At 47.5% G+C, this 19,605-nt stretch overlaps 1 protein-coding gene across 1 annotated transcript in view; it reads left to right on the plus strand.

The window, feature by feature from the left end:
* Positions 1 to 14,388: 14,388 nt before the first annotated feature.
* The window catches only part of KPNA3 (karyopherin subunit alpha 3), a 53,056-nt gene continuing 47,839 nt past the window's right edge, over positions 14,389 to 19,605 (plus strand). Inside the window, exon 1 of the mRNA XM_071738897.1 lies at positions 14,389 to 14,722. Within this exon, the coding sequence (XP_071594998.1) occupies positions 14,633 to 14,722 (90 nt within the window). The 5' untranslated portion in view covers positions 14,389 to 14,632. The remainder of the gene's footprint in view (positions 14,723 to 19,605) is intronic.

The following is a 19,605-nucleotide window of genomic DNA, read 5'->3' on the forward strand; positions in this document are numbered from 1 at the left end:
AGGAGACAATTTAATCTTTAATCTTCCTACTTTCTCCCCAGTTGAAAACAATACCAAAAGCAGAGGGGATGTTCTTGGCATTTGGCTTAAATATGCTTCTTATCTGCATAAGCTGAGATCAGGCATTTTTATGCCATAACATGTGGTTTCTTACATACACCCCCATCATTTCAAGGACAGGTTGGAGAAAGGAAAAGCAGCAGTCCTGAAAAAGTCCAAGCAAAGCCATGCCCATGTTTCCTGGGGAAAACTACTATTGAGGCTCATTAGAATGGTCCAAAATTAAAGTATACCTGCCAAACTTGCCACCAAGAAACTCAAGTGCAACAAAACCAGCCACCAGTGCTCTTTACAGGACTCGTGTCTGCTAAATCCAAAAGTGAGAGAATTGGGTTCTTTGTTTTTCCCTCCGCAGGCTCCCTGCTGCTCAAGAGGGGATTTGTAGGACCAGGGCACAACCTTTGCTGAATGCCATAAGGAAAATGCTGCAGGAGAGAACGGTGAGTGTGTAGGTGACAGGGAAGGACCCCTGGTGCCATGGTGTAGGGCAGATCATGGAGTAGAGCAGATGCCCTGGCTTCAGAAAAAAAATGTAGTTACAACTCAGTGTTCAGAAAGGGATTGACATGATGTTACCTGCTATTTTTCAAGGTACAGAGAAAAGGAGAGGTGGTAGCCAGACTATGTCTGAAGCAATCCAACCTGTGGCCCCAGCTCCATTAGCAGATGGTATCTGCTGTGGAGTCCTTCCTCTGTTTTTGGCTTCTCACAGATGGGTTAAAAAAGATGATTCCTTGAGCCCTGGGCAGGCCTGACACCTTGGGAAGTCATAGCTGTGACAGGCTGGTTCAAAACCATGCTTGTCACAGTTATCCAGGTTGCTGCTGGTGTTTCACCCATCACCACAGCATCTTTCATCACTGTGGCCTTTGCAGAGGTCCCCTGCCAATATCACAGGAATGCAACCAGGGCAGCAATTAGGGAGAGCTGATGAAAGGCAGCTGCCCTCTAATTCATTGTTTCTCTCCTTGGCATCCTTTTGGGGAAAGAACTGAAATATAGGTGCTAAATAATACTTACTATGAGGGATTTATTGCTATTTTAATGCTCTAAGTAACTTCCAAAAACTACACCTACAAATAATGTGTGCATATTGGTCAAATATATCTAAGATGTGACATTTTAATAGCTGCATTTGTCTTCCTGAATTGCATTTCTACAAGATTTACAAAATATGTTCATATGTCATTGTCTCCATCCCAATATGGGCTCCTAATGATCTGCATAGAAATCTTATAATTTCTGCCTAAACTGTTTAATGTAAAAGTTAGATGTAAAGGGAAGGTGAAGAGTGAGTGGCCTTGTTCCCTCCTCATTATCTACAAGGATTTCTCCTCCCTTCAGGACCTCAATGTGCATTCCCAGGGCTTGATATGACTCAAAAATGTAACTATAATTATTAGCAAACCAAGACCAGCACTTGGTGAGAGTCTGACAAAAACCCCAGAAATATTAACTATCAGCCCAGGTGTTTACATCTAGCTGCATCTCAGCCTTTTGAGCCACTGTAGTAAGCAGAGATGTTTATTCTGGCACATTCCCCATGGCAACCTATGAGGTTTCAGATATAACAACCATCAGTCAATGCAGGTTGAGCATATTTGCAGCAGAGAGACCCCCTGCACTGCTGTCACGGCTGTAAGCTTGAATTAAAAAGCACAGTTATCTTTTGTAGCCTGGAGCACTGTTGCCTCTTCAAATAGAAGGAGCCCTATTCCTTTCACACTGATGCAGCAATGCCAGGGATTCACAGAGTATGCTCAATCCAACATTAAAAAATAAAATAAAATAAAATAAAATAAAATAAAATAAAATAAAATAAAATAAAATAAAATAAAATAAAATAAAATAAAATAAAATCTGTGGCACTGACATAATTATCTAAACCCTCATGTATTACTTGGAATGACAGAAATCTGTTGGTGATTTTGGCAGAGCCAACCCCAGTTTTCTGCCAGAAGAGAAACTCCTGGTAGCCAGGAGGGCGAGTGGCTTTCAGTTTCTCTTCCACTTGGCCTCTTTCTTCTTTTCACACTCGGCTTGCTGAGTGCTGCTGACAAGGGGACAGGGGGTGTGCAGAGTGGAGGGGAACAGTGCAGCTCAGCCTCTCACAAAGCCACCAGAGCTCCCTCTGAGGAGCAGGAGGGGACACCTGGGGCTCTCTGCCCAAGGGGACCCACCCTGGAGTCCTTCCAAACAAGGTCCCCCACCTCTACTGCTTTTCAAAGTGGGTGAAGAAGTCCCACAGGGTTTTGGGGTTTTACCAGTGTGGTTTTTCCTGCCTGCTTGTATTTGCCTTGGCAGCAGGGGAACTGCTAAGTCGTGTTGCTGGAGGGCTTCTGGGAGGCCCTTAGTAGCTGGCAGAGGGCAGGAAAAACAGACCATGAAAAGAAAAAAAAAAAAAACAAAAAAACACGCAACAAAAAACAAACAACCAAACCAAAGCAACCAAATCCCCCTTTTGTCTTTTCCCCCTGGATCAGTTCTCTGACCCCGTTTACCGAAGCCCATACTGGCTCATGGTGGGGACCCTCAGGAAGAGAACCAGCCCTGGCAGCCAGGCTGGCAGGGGGAATGCTACTCCCAAAAGCAGCACCCCTCTCCTCACCTAAATAAATTGGCATAAAATGTCAAGTTCAGCTAAATTTTAGTAGCCACACAAGGCTGGCTGACACTCAGTTCAGCTCAGCCAGATTTTACATCAACTGTGTTAAATCATCATAAAACTATCTGCAAATAAATGCTTATGAAAAGTTCTGCCCCCTCTCAGTTATTCCACACTCACATTTTTATTTGTGTTCTGTTGTCTTTATCATGCTCTACAACTTAGACAGACCATTGCCAACACTCATGCTGTTTGAGGTTGTACTTTAAATCCACTATAGCTTGAGACAAGCAGTGAAATAGAAATTATAGTGCTCCTTATGATTTTTTGTCCTTCCTTCCTTCCTTCCTTCCTTCCCTCCTTCCTTCCTTCCCTCCTTCCTTCCCTCCTTCCCTCCTTCCTTCCCTCCTTCCCTCCTTCCCTCCTTCCCCTCACCTCTCCTCCCTCCTATTCTTTTCTTTCCTCTCCCTGATGTTTTCCTTCCCTTGAGTTTTCCTTGCCTCGCCTGGCCCTTTCCTTTTTCCTTTTCCTTGCACCAATGAATAAAAGCTGAAAAATCCATCCCAGACTCACCAGGATGACAAAGCCAATCTCAGGACTGGCTGAGCTCAATGTCTGATGCTGGAAAACAGCAGGTGGTGGTGAGTCTGTTTCACCAGTGGGTTGGATGTCCCTGCCTTGGGATGACAGCATCTGTCAGTGGATGCTGGGGACAGGAACAGCAGACAGCTGCAGCAGTGCCTCTGGGCTGCAGCCAGATGCCCCATGTCTGCATGTGATGACAGACCCTGACCCCACCAACAGAGCCCCTGCAAGTCCATCACGGAGCCTGGCAATGCCCTGTCCTGGCCAGTGAGCCACGGAACCTCAGTTGTCTCAGCTGAATCCCATGGGGACACACCAGGATGTCCTTGAGCCAAGTGAGGACCTGAAGATACTTGCATTTCAGTTTGCAGCTGGTGAGATGCCATTGCAGAGAGCGTTTGTCATCACCAGCTCTGCTGGTTGTGATGATAAAAAAAAAAAAGAGAGGCAATTTAGAGCTGTACAGCTCCAACTGGGAGCATTTCCCAGCTCCTGACTCTGCATGTGCTTCTCAGCCATGCCCTGGCTTTGCTGTGCAGAACATAAAGTATCTCAGCCTGTTGGACATACAACCTGTCTGCAGCTCTGCAGCCTCCTCACTGTTCTGTGTCTCTCTCCCAGGCTGCTGGGTTATCTCAAGCCCCTGGGTGGTTATTTTTCCTCATCATTCCCATTTAGCTTTGCCTCATTCTCATGGATCTGATCCTGCAAGCCCTATTACAATGGTCTCCCATATGAAGTGGTGGCCACTAGTGTGAGGATCCTCTTCCTTACCCACCCCTCTTCCTACCCCTGGACTCTTGCTCTCAGTTTGCATTTGGGGACCTGACAAAATGCATAAACGAAGCTCCAACAACAACCATTGTGCCCCATCAGTGTGTGCTGCCATCAGAGCTTACAGCTTTGTAAGTGGGGAAAAACAACAGGGAGCTTGAGGGGATCAAATAAATAAGGAAAACGTATATAGTTACCACAGCAAATTTGCCTGCAGGGTGTTCACCCACTTCACCAGAGATGATGCCCAGGGCTGGACATTCCCCTGGAGACCTCCTGTTCCTTCTCCTCTCAGCTGGCCACAGGGATGGGTTTTCCTTTCTTTTCTGTTTCTCTCCTTTTTTTTTTTTTAATCTTTCCCCAAAAAACAGCTATTACTTATGGAGTTAATGCACACCACCAGCTACAGACACCATGAATAAATCTTTGTGTGGGTCCAGCTGTCTCAACACCCTCCACACAACAACCTGCAGGAGGCTGCAGGCAGCTGAACATCAGCCAGCAAGAAAACACTGATAGCAAATGGTGCCCATCTTCCTGCTGCCCATCTTCCTCTGGGACCCAGTGCCCACCATCCCCTGGCACCCTTGCATGCACAGTGTACAATCTCCAGGAGTGATGCAGAGCTGAGCAACCAGGAGATGAAGTCCATGTGATACCTGATAGGTATCAGGTATCTTCCTATGGGAAGAGGTTCATCCAGGCACAGCCCTGCTCGAGCACCTTCACAGGACCAAATCAAGGTTCACCAGCAAGGCAGAGATCTGTAAGTAAAGAAACTGCCTGTGCCATTGATTATTCCTTCATCATATAGAATCTTCAAACACTTAAGGCAGCATCAAAGATGAAAACAAATTCATGTTCTTAACCAAAACAACTCACAAGGCTTCCCGTTTTGATTAACAACTCCAATACAAAGAGAGAACCATGTGAATATGCAAAAGGAGGTTAGGATCCATTTTCCAGGCTCTCCTCTCCTGTGGCACCATTTCAGTGGTATTTCACTGATGCATGTGAACCACATCAGGTATCATCAGGAAGCCACTCAGAAGGATGTACTCAGGCCTGCTTTAAAAAGTGATGATGTAAAAATAGCACATCCTTGTTTGACACATCTGACCAAGTAGAGCAGATCTCTCTGTGCCCTTGGAAAATAGCTGCTTGCTCTCATGATGGAAACGAAACTCCCCTCCCTGCAAGCACACACCCCTGTGCTTCGCCTCACGCATGTGCAGCGTCGGGTTTATTCAGTCAAAATAGGTGCACACGTCGTTATTTTCAGGATTTGAGAAGCTATTGCCATGGGGACCAAAGATCCAAATAGATTCTGAGATCAGATCACTGGAGGCTTTAAAATAAAATTGGCATTTCTGCCAATAATCTTGTGAATCCAGCCTCAGTGTGTAAGCCTGGGGACTCGGTGCTTTGGTGACTTCTTCCAAGCTGAAGTTACTGAAGTAGGAAGAATGTTATATGTTGTTTGTAACAGCCTGGTACCAAATGAATAATTATTTGTAGGCAGAACTATGCAGAATAGCTCCTCAAATGAGCAAGAGATGGTGGCAGTAGTCAGCTGCAGTGGGTCTGTGTTGATAGCAGAAGTGTAACTATGCTTGAGTTTTCTTCCATCAAGGCACAGACAGGGAAGTGCCTCTTGTTTCAGATTCATGTAGCACCACAGCCATGACTTTATTATCTCTGCAGCAAGACAAGCAGAGAGAGGGAGATAAATAAATACATAAATAAATATATACATACACATACAAAAACTTACACCAGAGCAGGAACTAACACTTGCTTTGCAGAACAGAAGTTATTGGAACCTGCCTCTGCTTCTGCGTAACCTCTGCAGGGAAGTGATCTCAGGCTGTGTGATCAGCTCTGGCAAACGAAACAATGTCAGGGCAGGTTAATACTTGGATATGAGAACACAGAAGAAGAGCTGCCTTCCTCAGGGTGCTGTGGGCAGAGTTACATTAACCAGGGATGGACACAGCCTGCTCTGGGTGTGTGCTGGGAGACGCTGGTTCCACAACACACAGGCAGCGTGGAAATGCACATTGGGGTCCAAGGTAACAGGGGGAACTAGAAGCCCTTCAGATCCACCTCAGTAAATTTTTGCCTTTTCTGTTTTAATTATTTGCATTACCTTGTTTTTGCTTATGCAAAAAGTTCTTAAATCTGAGTCAGTGAAATTAGACCAAGTCCAGGTGAAGGCTCCTGAAAACAATGTGAGCCCTTGAGATACGTCAGTGTCACTGCAATCTGACTTTGAGACACTTCTGCTAAAAAAATTACTGTTCTCTGCAGTGCAGGTGTAAGTCCTGCAGCACTCAGTGAGTGTGAGAAGGAGAGAAAGCGTATTGCTAAACTTGCTGAAGTGTGGCAAAAGCTAAAACAGGTCATCATGCCTTGTTATGGTGTGGTGGGTTTATCCCGGCTGTATGCCAGGTGCCCATCAAGCTTCTCTGTCACTCCCCTCCTCAGCTGGACATGGGGGAGAAAAATATAAACACAAGCTCCTGGGTCAAGATAATATGGACAGGGAAATCACTCACCAGTTACAGTCATGGGCAAAACATACTGAACTCAGGAAAAGTAATTTATTGGAAACCAAATTGGTGTAGGGTAATGAGAAATGAAATGGAGTAATGAGAAAACAAACCCTAAAACACCTCCCCCTCCCTTCCTTCTTGCTGGGCTCAACTTCACCCCTGATTTCTCTAACATCTCCCCCCTGAGCAGTGCAGGGGAATGGGGAATGGGTGTTGTGGTCAGTCCCTCACATCTTTCTGCTGGTCCTTCCTCCTCAGGGGGAGGGCTCCTCACACTCTTCCCCTGGCCTACCATGGGCTCCCTCCCATGGGTGACAGTCCTCCATGAACTTCCCCAACGCGAGTTTTTTCCCATGGGCTGCATTTCTTCACAAACTGCCCCAGCAGGGTTCCTTCCACAGGGCACAGCCTTTCAGGAACAAGGGGGAGGGTGACAGGTCCTGTCAGCAAACCTGTTCCATCAATGGCTCTCCAGGGGGTCACAGCTTCCTTCAGGCACATCCACCTCCTCCAGTGTGGGGTCCTCTATGGGCTGCAGGTAGGTACCTGCTCCACCATGGACCTGTATGGGCTACAGGGGGACAGCCTGCCTCGCCATGCTCTTCCCCATGGGATGCAGGGGAATTTCTGCTCTGGCATCTGGACCACCTCTTCCCCCTCCTTCTTCACTAACCTTGATGTCTGCAGAGTTGCTGCTCTCACGTATTCTCACTCCTCTCTTCTGGCTGCTGCTGCCCAGCATTTTTTCTCCTTCTTAAATGTTGTCACAGAGGTGCTGCCTGTGTCACTGATGGGCCCGTCTGTCTGGAACTCACTTGGCATTAGCTCTGTTGGACATGGGGGAAGCTTCTAGCAGCCTTTCACAGAAGCCATACCCACAAGCTTGCCATGCAAACCCAATACAGATCTAATGTGCTGGCTATTCACACCTCTGCTAGCTAAATACTCAAGCCACCTTTCCTCCATCCACCCATGAGCATTAACATATGTCAGTCAATATATATCACTCAGTACCTGTTCAAAACAGCAGTGTTTAGGAAGCTCCATGTGTTTAGGAAGCTGGCAAATACGCCTTCACATTATGATTTGGAGGTCACGAAGATCACTCCAACCACGGATGCCCAAACATGCAGTTAGGTTAATTCCAATGCCATCAAACTGGAGGACACCTGAGCTGTCTGATGTGCATCAAAACTCACCACTTGGGGCTGTCAGTACCAGAGAATTTGTGAGCTAAAGCCTTACCCAGCAGATTACCAGTATTCCAGAGTCATTTTAAGTGTTCACTAAACTGTGATTATCAAGTGTGATTTGTCTTTGGGAGACCAGCCAGAGCCAACCAGGTCTCTGCTGTGTTTCCTAGTTAAACCACAGTGCTGAGATGGGTACACAGCCTGGTTTGCAGCAGCTCCAGTACCTCTATGGGTACTGGGTCCTGGCCAGGCAGCAGGAGTGAGCTGTGACAGCACAGCTGCCTGTCCAGCAACACCTGAACCTCACCAACACCAAGCCTGGGCAGAACACCCAGCTCTGCAGCACTGACCATCTTGTGCAGGTGACCACAGGTGACCACATGGAGATGTGTGATACCATCACCCAGCTGCAAATGATGCTGATGAGGTCTGACCACTGAGGATTGCCCCAAGCTCATCCACAGCTTTCAAGGTGAGACCAAGGGTGTCCTCCTCATGCTAGAGCCTACAGGCTGAAAGGTGCACTGACTGTGTCTGGTGACAATTGTCCCCATGAACCCTGTGGCCATCTTCTCATAGATGGAGAGCAGCAGCCTTCAGCAGGGCCCATGACTCTTGTGGGATGGAGTAGAGAGGGATTTGGGTGTCTGACCCTGAGTCCCAAAGCTCCTAAGACAGGCTTTCCCTCACCTGCTCCGACACCCTCTGCCTTGCTGCAGTTTCCATGGCTTGCACAAGGTCTATGAGAAACACTTTTGCCTAGAGGATGTGCCAAAACAGGGTCCCCCCAGCAGCAATGGCACAGTCTGGAACTGCCATGTCCAATGGGCCTGGTTCCTTGGCCAGACAGGACACATGGGAAGCCACACATGATGGCAGAAGGCTACCTGCACCATGCCCCGGGGGTTATAACACATGGGCTTGCACCACTAAGGATATCAGCCAGCAGCACTGACTCTCCCCCTTCTCTTTGTCAAGACATAGAATTAAGCCTCTCCTGCTCCAGAGGGTAAGGAATGTGGTAACCCATATCCTATGACAGCATTACCACAGCAGTTTCCCAAATTATTCACCTGCTTGCAGACTACTCCTGCAGTTATTTCCCTCCCAAACATGCTTCCTTCTCACTGTCTCTACTACTCTGTTCTGTGCATCCACAATGAAGAGAAAGAAAACTCCCAGTTATATCAATTAAATAATCCACTCTGAAATATAAATTAAGAGAACCATCCTGCAGACAGTCACTCCCAGGTCCTCAGGGACCTTTCCTCTAAACTGCATCTCTTTGATGTCTCCTTCAGGCACAGCATAGTCCTGACCCTTTTGGCTCTGGGGCTGGGCTTGAACCAGTGCATCTCCAGGCTGCCTGTGCCCAAGGCTCTGGGTCATGAAGCAAACTGCCTGAAACTGTTTTAACCAGAAAAATCAGCGAGCCCATCAGGTTTTGCTGCTTGTTGCCCAGCAAAACCCAGCATCCTGAGCACCTTCCTCCCAAGGCCAAAGCCTGGGGGGCTGGTGGACCTATTGCTCTGCAAACAGTATCTCAGGAGGTTTGCTTGATTTGAAGCTCTGGGCAGGATGGCATTCTTGCTTCTGATCACCATCTGCCTTAAATTTGGGAAAGCTGTGCAGAGCCTGGAGCTCAGACATCAGGAAAAAGGTTTATCTTCAGCTCCAGGTGGGTGCCCTGGCCCTGAGCACATCCCCCTTCTCCTGGGTCTTGGGCTGCCTGGGCCCAGGTCCAGCTTTGACAGTGAATCTGCCTGGCCTTGAATCAAAGAGCTGTTTGAGAACAAGCTGTGAGAAGCCTTGGTGGGGATTCACTTCCCTTATCTCAAGAACTGTTTGTGATTTTGCCCTTGGTCTCTGCCTGAGCTACACTGCAGCCATCTTTGTACCTAATCATAGAACTCACTGTTCTGGACCCTGCTGTGATCTGGGACCTGCATCACCACTATGGTCTTGTCTGGTGATTGGGATTTTGGCTGATTCCAGCTACCATCACCCAAAAGGGTGCTGGGACATATCATATAAACAATAATATTAGAAGGGTTGGAACAGGTGATCCTTGAGTTTCCTTCCAACCTGACATTCTATGATTCTATGATTCACGAACTTTCTGCTGTAAATATAGGAACTGTTGTGGGTCAGACCAAAAGCCTGCCTTTTTCAGTATTGCATCTCTAACAGTCACCAGTAAACACTGAACAGCTTAAGAAAAGCATAAGAACAGGAAAAAGAAGTGATGCTTCCCCCAGGCACTTTCCCAGCTTTCAATCATTTTCAGATTGGGGGTTTCTGCAGCTGGGGGTATGGGTCTTTGTACACAGAAACTTGCCCTGGGCTTCTCTTTGGTGGACCTCTTCTGGAGCGTGTGTTACTTCTTAGCATCCACAGTATTTGATAGCAGCCATTGTTAGAGTCTTTGCAGGGATTTACATCACATTCATTACTAATCCTTAGTCAGGGTAAGAATGTAAATTTTTCCCATGAAGACAAACTTTTACTTCAGCGATGGAGAAAAATGCAGACATGCATTAATAGTCTCAATGAAACAACACATATCTTGAGGTAAAAAAAGTGTTAAAGGCATTGCTTGTAGGGGACTTTGCCTTAAATTACTTTTATGAGTTACTCATCCCAAAGAAACACCCAAAGAAATGCTGCTCAGCTGGTTGTTGGAGAGCTATACATGGGCTGAAGAGCTACATGGTGGGGACAGCTGGAGGGGACCTGTGCAGGGATGCTGGCTGTGCATCTGTCTGAGCCTGTGCCAGTCACACTGCCTGACAGACATGAGGAAGCAAGGCATGAAAGTTAATGCCTGCTGGGAGACAGAGAGCATGCTAACAGTGGCAAATTTTGTAGCTCTCTCTCATTCTGCCATGCAGAGTGAGATGTAGTAGTCCACGGTATACAGCTGTATCCATGGTAGTGCATGGATACAGCTGTTGTCCAACCCAAGCCAGAGATGCTTAGGCATCCCATTTTGAGATGGGCAAGCAATTCACAGGAACCATGAGTGGTTTAGGTTAATTTAACAGCTCAGGTAGCAATCCTTGTACCTTTCTGTGATTACAAGTTGCATGATTTTACAGGCTTTTCTTTTCAGGCGGTTTGTAGCCAAGTCAGCAGCAGAGGTTGAAGATGATACCACCAGATGACTGCCCCACTCCTCCTCACCTCCTCCACCCTACAGGTCTTGGCTTCAGCTGCTCATGGCTGTGAAGAGGGAGGCTGAGGAGCTGACATATTTTATTTGCCTCTCCTGCCTCGCCTTCTAACATCCACGGACAGGGTGGGACCGATGACAGGTAGCATCTTAAAGTACAGCACCTAAATCTCCCCAGCCCTTCTTGGAGGGACTGCCAGCATGAGCATGACTCAGATTCATTACATTTCTTTCACATACTGGTTTTCTGGCAGCTGTCTTGACTGGTGGGTACAGAAAAAATCACTAACTACTAAAGAACAAGTGATCAGTGGTTCACTCACAGGGTGAGTGGCTTCTGGCTCTGGGGATGCAGGTGGGATCCTGAGCTGATCATGTGCACTTCCCAAAATATGTCACTGTCACCTGCTGAGTTCATTTTGTTTTGCTGAAGCCAACAGGGCATCCCAGAAACAAGCACAGCTCAACTGTGTTCAGTCACAGGACACCCAAAGAATTGTTACTGTCCCACATGATCCTTCCCACAGCTCTTTAAATATTGAAGTTTATGTTGTTGGGGCACTGAAGCCACCCACAGATCTCACTGGCCCTAACCAGCTCCTTTTTCCTCCCCTTCACCCCTTTCCATTACCCAGGAGCCCCATTTCAGCCCAGCCAGGACATTACCCAGGGAGGTAGTGGACTCTTCGTCCCTGGAGACATTTAAAAAGAGACTGGATGTGGCACTCAGTGCCATGGGCTGGGAACTGCAGCGGTAGTGGATCAAGGGTTGGACTCAATGATCTCTGAGGTCCCTTCCAACCCAGCCTATTCTATGATTCTATGATTACCCTGAACATCTGGGCCAGGAGAGCAGTGGAGCTGGAGACTGGCACCACTGCAGCATTGCTGGGGCAGGGGGCTGGCACGGAGTGTGAGGAGGCTGCTCAGGGACATTAAATCCTGTTAGGGCACTCACTCAGCCCCTGACATAGATCTTGCAGGGCTTGGTGACAAGAACATGTTGTTACCAAATTCATCTGTTGAGGAAGAATGGCCACCCTGAGCCCCATGGTTTGTTCAGTTTTTGAAGCAGGAAAGTACACACTCTTTATATATTTGTAGTGTCTGTTAATTACGGTGCCAAAAAGTAGTATTTTCTTAACTGCATCAAAATGTTTTCTCTCTAAGCACACCCAAGTTTATCTAGTGAAGAGCTCCACTGAGAAGCTTTATCTGAGCAGTAAAATAATCAAACTGCCATATAGGTCTCTCTAAAGAGGCCTTCAATTCCTGAGTGTCTATGACTAATGAAATGTGCTATAGAAACTCCAAAAGGCTTGTATTATGGAGAGGAAGAAATGGGAAATAAAAGACATTGCCACCATTGTATCTATGTATTTTATCTACTGGAATGAGTATAGATTTATAGATTGGTAAACTGAGTTATCCCCGTCTGGAGACAATTTTTTATTTGAGAGTTTTCCTTTTACCTCACTGATTACAATGGATGAAGCTAAACACAGCTCTTCTGTTCATGGTTATGGTGAGCAGCTCCTCCAGAGGATAAGTGCAACACCCCTGCCTGGCAGGGATCAGATCAACATCACTTTGATGTCCTACTAGTCCTGAGAAAGCCACTGCTGGCAGCTACAGCCACCTTCCCTCGTTGGTAAATCCAAGTTCTCAGCTACTGAATCTGCTTTAGCAGCTTTCTTGAAGACAGCTGGATCCAATTCTGTGTCAAAAGAGCAAGTGCCAGAGTTTAGAAGACATCATCAGTGATCTTAAAAACGCCAGACACCTTGGTCATGCCAACTGAGCTTTGCCTGCTCCTGACTCCTTCTGCTCTTCCATTGCTAGCACTAATGGTGCAGCACACCCAGACAAAGCTGATGGGAAAAGGCATGGAAGAATGTTCATTGGGAAACAAAACTACTTGGATAGAAGTGAGATGGAAATGCTACATTGATCCCAGAACATTTGGCACACAGCTGAGCAACAGTGTAGTAGAGCATTAGTCTTCCAGATTTTTATTCATCTCCATCAGGCTGCAAGCTTTGTTTTGCCAGAACTGTGATCTACAAGTTAGTGTCATTTGAATGATATAAAGGGGGGCTGGGGGAAGGCAATTAACAAGCTAAGCTGTAAATTACAGGGAGTGACTCTTTCAGAGAAAGAGGTCTGTGAAAAGCTTGTATGTAGCTATAAGGGTCTGCTGCAGAACCTGATGTGGTATAAGATGAGCTAGATGTGAATGTTACATGTTTTTATTATTTGGAGGTTTTGGTTTTCTTGGATACTTTTTTCCAAAGGAGTAATACTCGGCTTTATGAAAGGTGTTACACCACTGCTTACCACTGTCTACAACTACATCACCCCTCCAAATTATTCTCTTCTCTAGCCTGGAAAGATCAGGTGTGACTTTGAGGCTCTGTATACGAACCATGTTGCTATGCCCAGGCTACTACAGGACCTGGAGGCCCTGTTTTTTGCTTTTTTTTTTACTGTGTGTACAATTACCATCACGGCTGCTCTAACAACTTGGGTGTTTGGGTATGCGTGCCATAATTTCAGCAGTTTGGGAACAATTTGTTGGGCTGACAGAGACAATTTGTGCTCCGCATTTCAGGAGGTACAACCCCCCCTGGATGCACACAGCTGCCACGCCCACGCGTGGTACCAAGGGTGACCCCCCCAAAGCGCTGCCCACGCGTGTTTGCGCTGGGTTTGCTTTCTAGGTCGGGCCTGCTTGCAGGACAGGCCAGCTGCAAGAGACTCAGGGCTTCCCAAACCATCTGGATTTGCCGGACACCCGTTGCGCAGCGTTCCCCAGCGTCAGGCAGCGGGGTCAGCGCAGACCCCGGGAGCAGAGGGAGGTGCGGAGCGGGGCCCCGAGGCACCCCCAGCTGCCCGAGGCTGACTCCGCAGGTGAGCCGCGACACTCAGGTCACCGCATGGCCCATCGAGGGGGACAAAACCACATGGGAGATGGGCGTCGGGGCTCAGGGAGCTTCCCAGGGGCCGGGGTGTCCCTTAGCCCGCCGCAGTCCCGCTACCAGGGCTGACCTCGATAGGGCAGGCGGGGGCCCCAGGCACCCTCAGCGGGACGAGGCCACGGAAGAGCGAACACGCACCACAACCAGGCCTTTCCCGCCGCCTTCGGAGCCCCACAGCGATCAGCACCGAGCTGGGAGCCTTGAGAGGGTCCCGCGTGGGCGCGGCCGGGGGCGTGAGGCCGGCGGCGTTCCCGCCCGCTCCACGTGCGAGGCCGCCTCCCGCCGGGACTACACGCCCCAGAATGCAGCGCGGCGGGGGCCCGCGGTGCAGGGCGGGAAGCGCAGTCCCCGGCCTCCAGCCCCCGCCGGGCGCCCTCCGCTTGTTGGGCGGGGCGGGAGGGGGTCGCGCTGCGATTGGTGGAGCCCGCCTGTGGCGTCACGTGCGCTCGCGGCCGCTCTCCCAGTCACTCAGCAACGGCGCGCGCCCGTCCCGTCCCCCCCGCTCGCTCCCCCACCCCCCGCTCACCCCTCTCCTCTTCCTCCTCCTCCTCTTCCTCCCCCTCCGCGCTCGTCACGGCGCGTCCCGATTCCCCCCGCCCCCCTCTCCTCCCCTCGCGCCCTCCCCTCGCGCGAGCCGCCGGGAGCCGCCGCCGGAGCTGCCTCGCAGGAGCCGGGAGCCGCCGCCGCCGCCACCGGGAACCGCCGCCGCCATGGCTGAGAACGCCGCCGCCGCCGCTGCCGCCGCCGGCCTGGAGAACCACCGCATCAAGAGCTTCAAGAACAAGGGCCGCGACGTGGAGGTAGGTGCGGGGCCCCAGCCGGGCCGGGCCTCCGCCTCCGGCGAGCGCCAGAGGAGGGGCTGGGGCCTGGCCGCGCTCGCGGCGCCACCGGCGGGCGGCGGGAAGGAGGCGGGGAGCGGCCGCCCGGGGCGGGCGGGCGGGCGGGCTGGCGGCGGCAGCGGCGGCGGGGAAAACGCCCGCGGGTTTTTTTTTTTGGGTTTTTTTTTTTTTTTTCTCCTCCGTCATGCGGGTGCGGCCGGCGGGGGGGGCGGAGGGGGCAGCGGCGGCTGGGGGAAGGGTTGGCGAGGCCGGGTCGAGCGCGGCCGCGGCGTGCGGGCCCCTCCGCCGCCTCTTCGTCGTGCCGGGGTGCGGGAGGGCCCGGTGGGCCCCGCGCCCGCCGCTGTGCCGGGGTAGGGCCGGCAGGATGCACCGCCTCCCCCGCTTCCCCTCCTCCCACCCCGCTCCTTTCTCCCACCCCAGCTGCCTCTCCGTCCTGCCGCCTCCCCGTGCCCCCTCCCTCGGGCTCGTCGGGGTCGGGGATCGGACGGAGTGGACAATGGTGCCGGCTGCCTTTTGTGCCAGTCCCGCTGGGCGGTAGTGGCCCTTCCTCCGAGGCAGGGGCTACCCACGGGGGTTTGTGTGGTGGTAGGGACCGCTCCCACACTCCGGTTTGCCAATCTACAGTCTGCTGTGCTGGGTGATTTTGCTTCTTGCACTGCTTTAAATCAACCTTTTTCCTTTTTTTTTTTTTTTTTTTTTTTTTTTAATAAAATACTGTAGGCACAAAAGTAATCGTCTGCTGGGCGTCTCCATCTAAATCGGGAAGGAGTGTGGTACTTACTTAATGGGGTACTAATTTACTCCCCCAAATTCGAAAGATGCTAGGTGATTAGAAGCATATTGCCTGGAGCTATTCCGAAGGTTTATCTGTGTGTCATTACGGGGGACATCTTCAATTGTAGTCGCAATTTAAAACAGAGATCTTCCCAGATCTTGCGTTTAAGTTTCTGTAATACCAAAGGAAGGGGGAGGGAGTTGTTCACAAATCATGCTAGGATTGAAATCAGATTAGGATTCACTAGAGTGAAAACCTAAATATATGTGAGATTACTTTGACTTCACCCAAGTGTGTTTTCTGTCCTCTGAATTTTATCACTTAAATTTGCTTCCGTAATGAGTAGGGCTGCAGTTTTAGCCCTTTGAAAGCACGCTTTGAATCTTAGTAGAATTCACACCTCTGCTGCTATTGTTTGGGTGGAGACAATTTTATGCAGGTCAGGCTTAGCAGCAGGAGTGTCTTTAAGATGACATTCAAGATGCAAATAAATCTTAATTTTTGTTTAACTTGATGTCAGTGAATCCTTCTCAAAGAAAATATTACATGTAAAGAATATGATGACTTCAACACTTCCATCTAACATTAGTAAACGTTAGAAAGTAACTAAAAATTGCCTGTCCTTCTGTTTAGCAGTTGTTTTTGAGGGTAAGGAGGAGGCGTGGTGGGGTTTCTTTTTCCCCTTCTTATCCAGTGACACTCGTCCTGCTGCTCCTCATTCATTTTGTCCTTGTCTCATCTCTCCGTATTGGTTACTGGCTTTGTTGCTGCTTTCTCAGTCACTGGCCTGAATCCATCAGAGCTCTAAACAGGGAAAGGTTAGGTATGTTCATGCCTAGCATGGACTGATCTGTCATCTATACTTGCTTATGTTATAGCATGCCCGAGACTGGGGGCATTAAGTATCTGCTTCTGTGAGGGGGAAGAAGGGAATTGACTGCCTGAGCTTTACTGCACTTAGTTCTATCAGACCAGCTAAAGTAGCTTAACTCTTGTGTATTCCTGAAAGGGAGTAATTATTTTGGAACAGAGTATTTGCTGTTACAGAGAAGCCCATCTTCTGGGGTTATCTTCCAGTGTGTTGACTAATTCCTTTTGAGGCTGAGCCTAAGACTGTTTGGCAAATGGCTCCAAGAGTGTTAATGTGACTGAAGCTTTCATTTATGCATTTGAAGGAAGTTAAAAATCTAAGAAGCATCTTTTTTTTTTTTTTTTCCTTGAGCCTGCAAATAGATGAAGCACAAGTATTTAAAAGTTGTACACCCATGAAGATATGCTGAGATGAAATTTAGATTAATTTAAAAGACTGCAAAACATAAATAGTGTCTCTCAGAACAACTTGTGTGAAACATCTGAAATTTTGTACTCCTCTAAATTGAGGAGGTTCTACTACACCTCCTTGTTGACTGTCTTCTGATCATGGCACTAATTTTAAAGTTCATGTTAGAAGTACTCTTCTGAGTAAACTTTGTCTAACTTAAGTCTGTAGAAGTAGAATAAGTCGAGTTTATAGTGGAGAACAATGGAGCACAGCAGTGCTGTAGAATTACCATTACCCACTGTGCTTCTCTTGAGACACTGGTGCACAGACTGACCTGCTGATGGGACAGTTTGCTGGTTTTTAGTGAAAGTTATCAGTTCTCCACAGAATGTTTCTTTTCTAAATAAAATGTTATATGTAGTTTCCAACTGTCAGCAGTTAAATACACTTGTTTTGGTCCCTGTGCTGGGATAAGGAGTTCTACATAGAGCTCATGCCTCCAGTTTTCTGTACACAGCTTTGGAAACCAGGAGGTACCTGTGCTGTCCTTGGCATTGATCTGCATCTGTGCTTTTTGTCAGATTCCACCAATGAGAATATAAATGCCTAGGATGATGAAGTAATTAATCATGGTCTGATATCTAGATTATATCCTTTGGAAAGTCTAAAATATTTAAAGCTGAATGCTCTCAGTTTCAATTTTAAAACAGTGATGTTTGAGTCACCTTCTGCCTGGAGACAGTCACTGCCTTTGAACTCATCAGGCTTGAGTATTTTCTTAAGTAATCTTCCTTTGGCTCCTAATAAATACTGATGAGTTGTTATTGATCCCCTCTGGGTACAGACTCTTCTGGCAGACCAAAATACTTCTTTAATTTGTAGTTAACTCATATTTTATTACTGGGTTTGCTAGCCCATATAATTGTCTTTGCTTTTCGTTAATGCAACTTTAAGGGAAACAAAAGCTGAGTAAGTATTTTTTGGTTCTGTTAAGGCAGTCCTCAGTACCCCATGCACCTTCTCGTTGTACATTTGAATGATACAAAGAGGAGCAAAGAAATATATCTGTTGAGCAGAAGTCAAAGCTTCTGAATCCTTGACCTGCACCAGTTCACTCTACTTTTCCTAGTTTCAGATTTGGGTGGAATTTTATTATCAGATTTTATTACCTTTATGTTGGCTTCCTCTGTTAAAGGTGGTAAAGTTGTAATTATGGGGTATTAATACTTCCCAAAGAGTATTTAATGCCCGGAAGGGATAATAGCAAAACGAAATGCCAGAAACAAAGTGTTACTCTGAGTTTGTGTTCCTGCTTTTATTAGTGAGGCTCTTCTATTTTTATAGGTACTGACATGTGATTAGCAGCAGACAGACCTAACCTGAACCTACAGAGCTCAGCGATAAGGAGCCAAGACACTAGTGGCTTCATCTGGATGAACAACTGCCAGAACAGTTTCTCCTCAAAACCTTCTCAATTTTATATTCTACAGAGACATGAAAGGGTGTTTTAAATTGTCCTATATATGAAGAGAAAGGTTTCCTGTGCTGATCATAGGCATGTAGTCTTTAGTCTCAGTGAGTTTCTTCTAAATGTATGGCTCTGATTACTCCTATACAACTGAGGCTTTACAGGACAAGATTTAACAGTTGTGGCCACTTAATTTGTAATACCCCTTGTGACTGCTGTGTTTGTTTGCTTATGTTGCTATCTAAGCTAATGCAGCTTCTAGAAAACCTAATTTGAACTTTGATTTTTCTCTTTGTGGTTCTTCAACTTCACTTCTTACCTAGTAACATCCTTCTTAGACTTTTTTACTCCAGCTTCTTGGACTGAAAGTGTTCCTCTTCATTACAATAGCAGGCATGCATATGCTGGATCAGTGTTCTGATGCTTAAGGTGACAGATAAACAATTCAGCCCATTTTGTATTGTCCAAATTCATCAGCATCCCTAACTAAAACTGAGGAAAAAATCTTGATGAATGGAGATGTTGTAATTTGTAGGCTATCTGCATGACTTACTGTTATTTTTGTGTGTGATGCAATGAGACTGTGTGGTCATGTAATTAGCAAAACACATACTGGATCAAAAGCAAAGCTCCATGTGCACTCATTTAAAAAAACCAAAACAGCTAGTGAGGATTTAGAGCATTATAACCTAAATAACTTTGTGTAAAAACACTTTAATGACTGGGATTAAAAATTCCTTTTTGTATACTTATCATACCCTTCATCTGTCAAAAAAACACAGGTCCTTGAACTACTGTTGCTTAGGCTGAAAGATTAATGTACTGAAATTTGATGAAGGTTGTTTATCAAAAGGACATAAAGCCCACTTGGTCATCTTTCACCTGCTTGTACTGTATTTAATTTTAAACTTAAGAGGTCCTGGTCACTGGTGTCTTTTCCCCAGTTACAGGATTTTGGAGGGCGTTTTAATCACCTTTTAGTCTGTATCATCTTTGGGTCCTGGGACTTTGAAGTATCCATTTTCACTCTGTACTTTCAGCATCCTGACCCCAGATGAGGTAGAGGAAGAAACTGGGCTTAGCCCAGATCTCCATTGTCAGCTTGGTAGCTTCAGTGTATTTCCTATTGCTGCTTTGGTACCAGCATTAATCTAGTTCTTGAGGATGCATGAACTTATTCACATTTTTCTGTCATCCTGCCACAGATTTTTTTTTTTGTGAGCAGAGGTGAATTGCAGTGGAGGTACCAAAGCTGTGCAGTGTTGATGAATGAGCAGCCGTGCTGCTACCAGCTTAGTTCTGTGCACTGACTGGTGCTTTTGCTGATACCCTACGCTCCC

Source organism: Heliangelus exortis, chromosome 1, assembly GCF_036169615.1.
Source record: "Heliangelus exortis chromosome 1, bHelExo1.hap1, whole genome shotgun sequence".
Taxonomy (NCBI): domain Eukaryota; kingdom Metazoa; phylum Chordata; class Aves; order Apodiformes; family Trochilidae; genus Heliangelus; species Heliangelus exortis.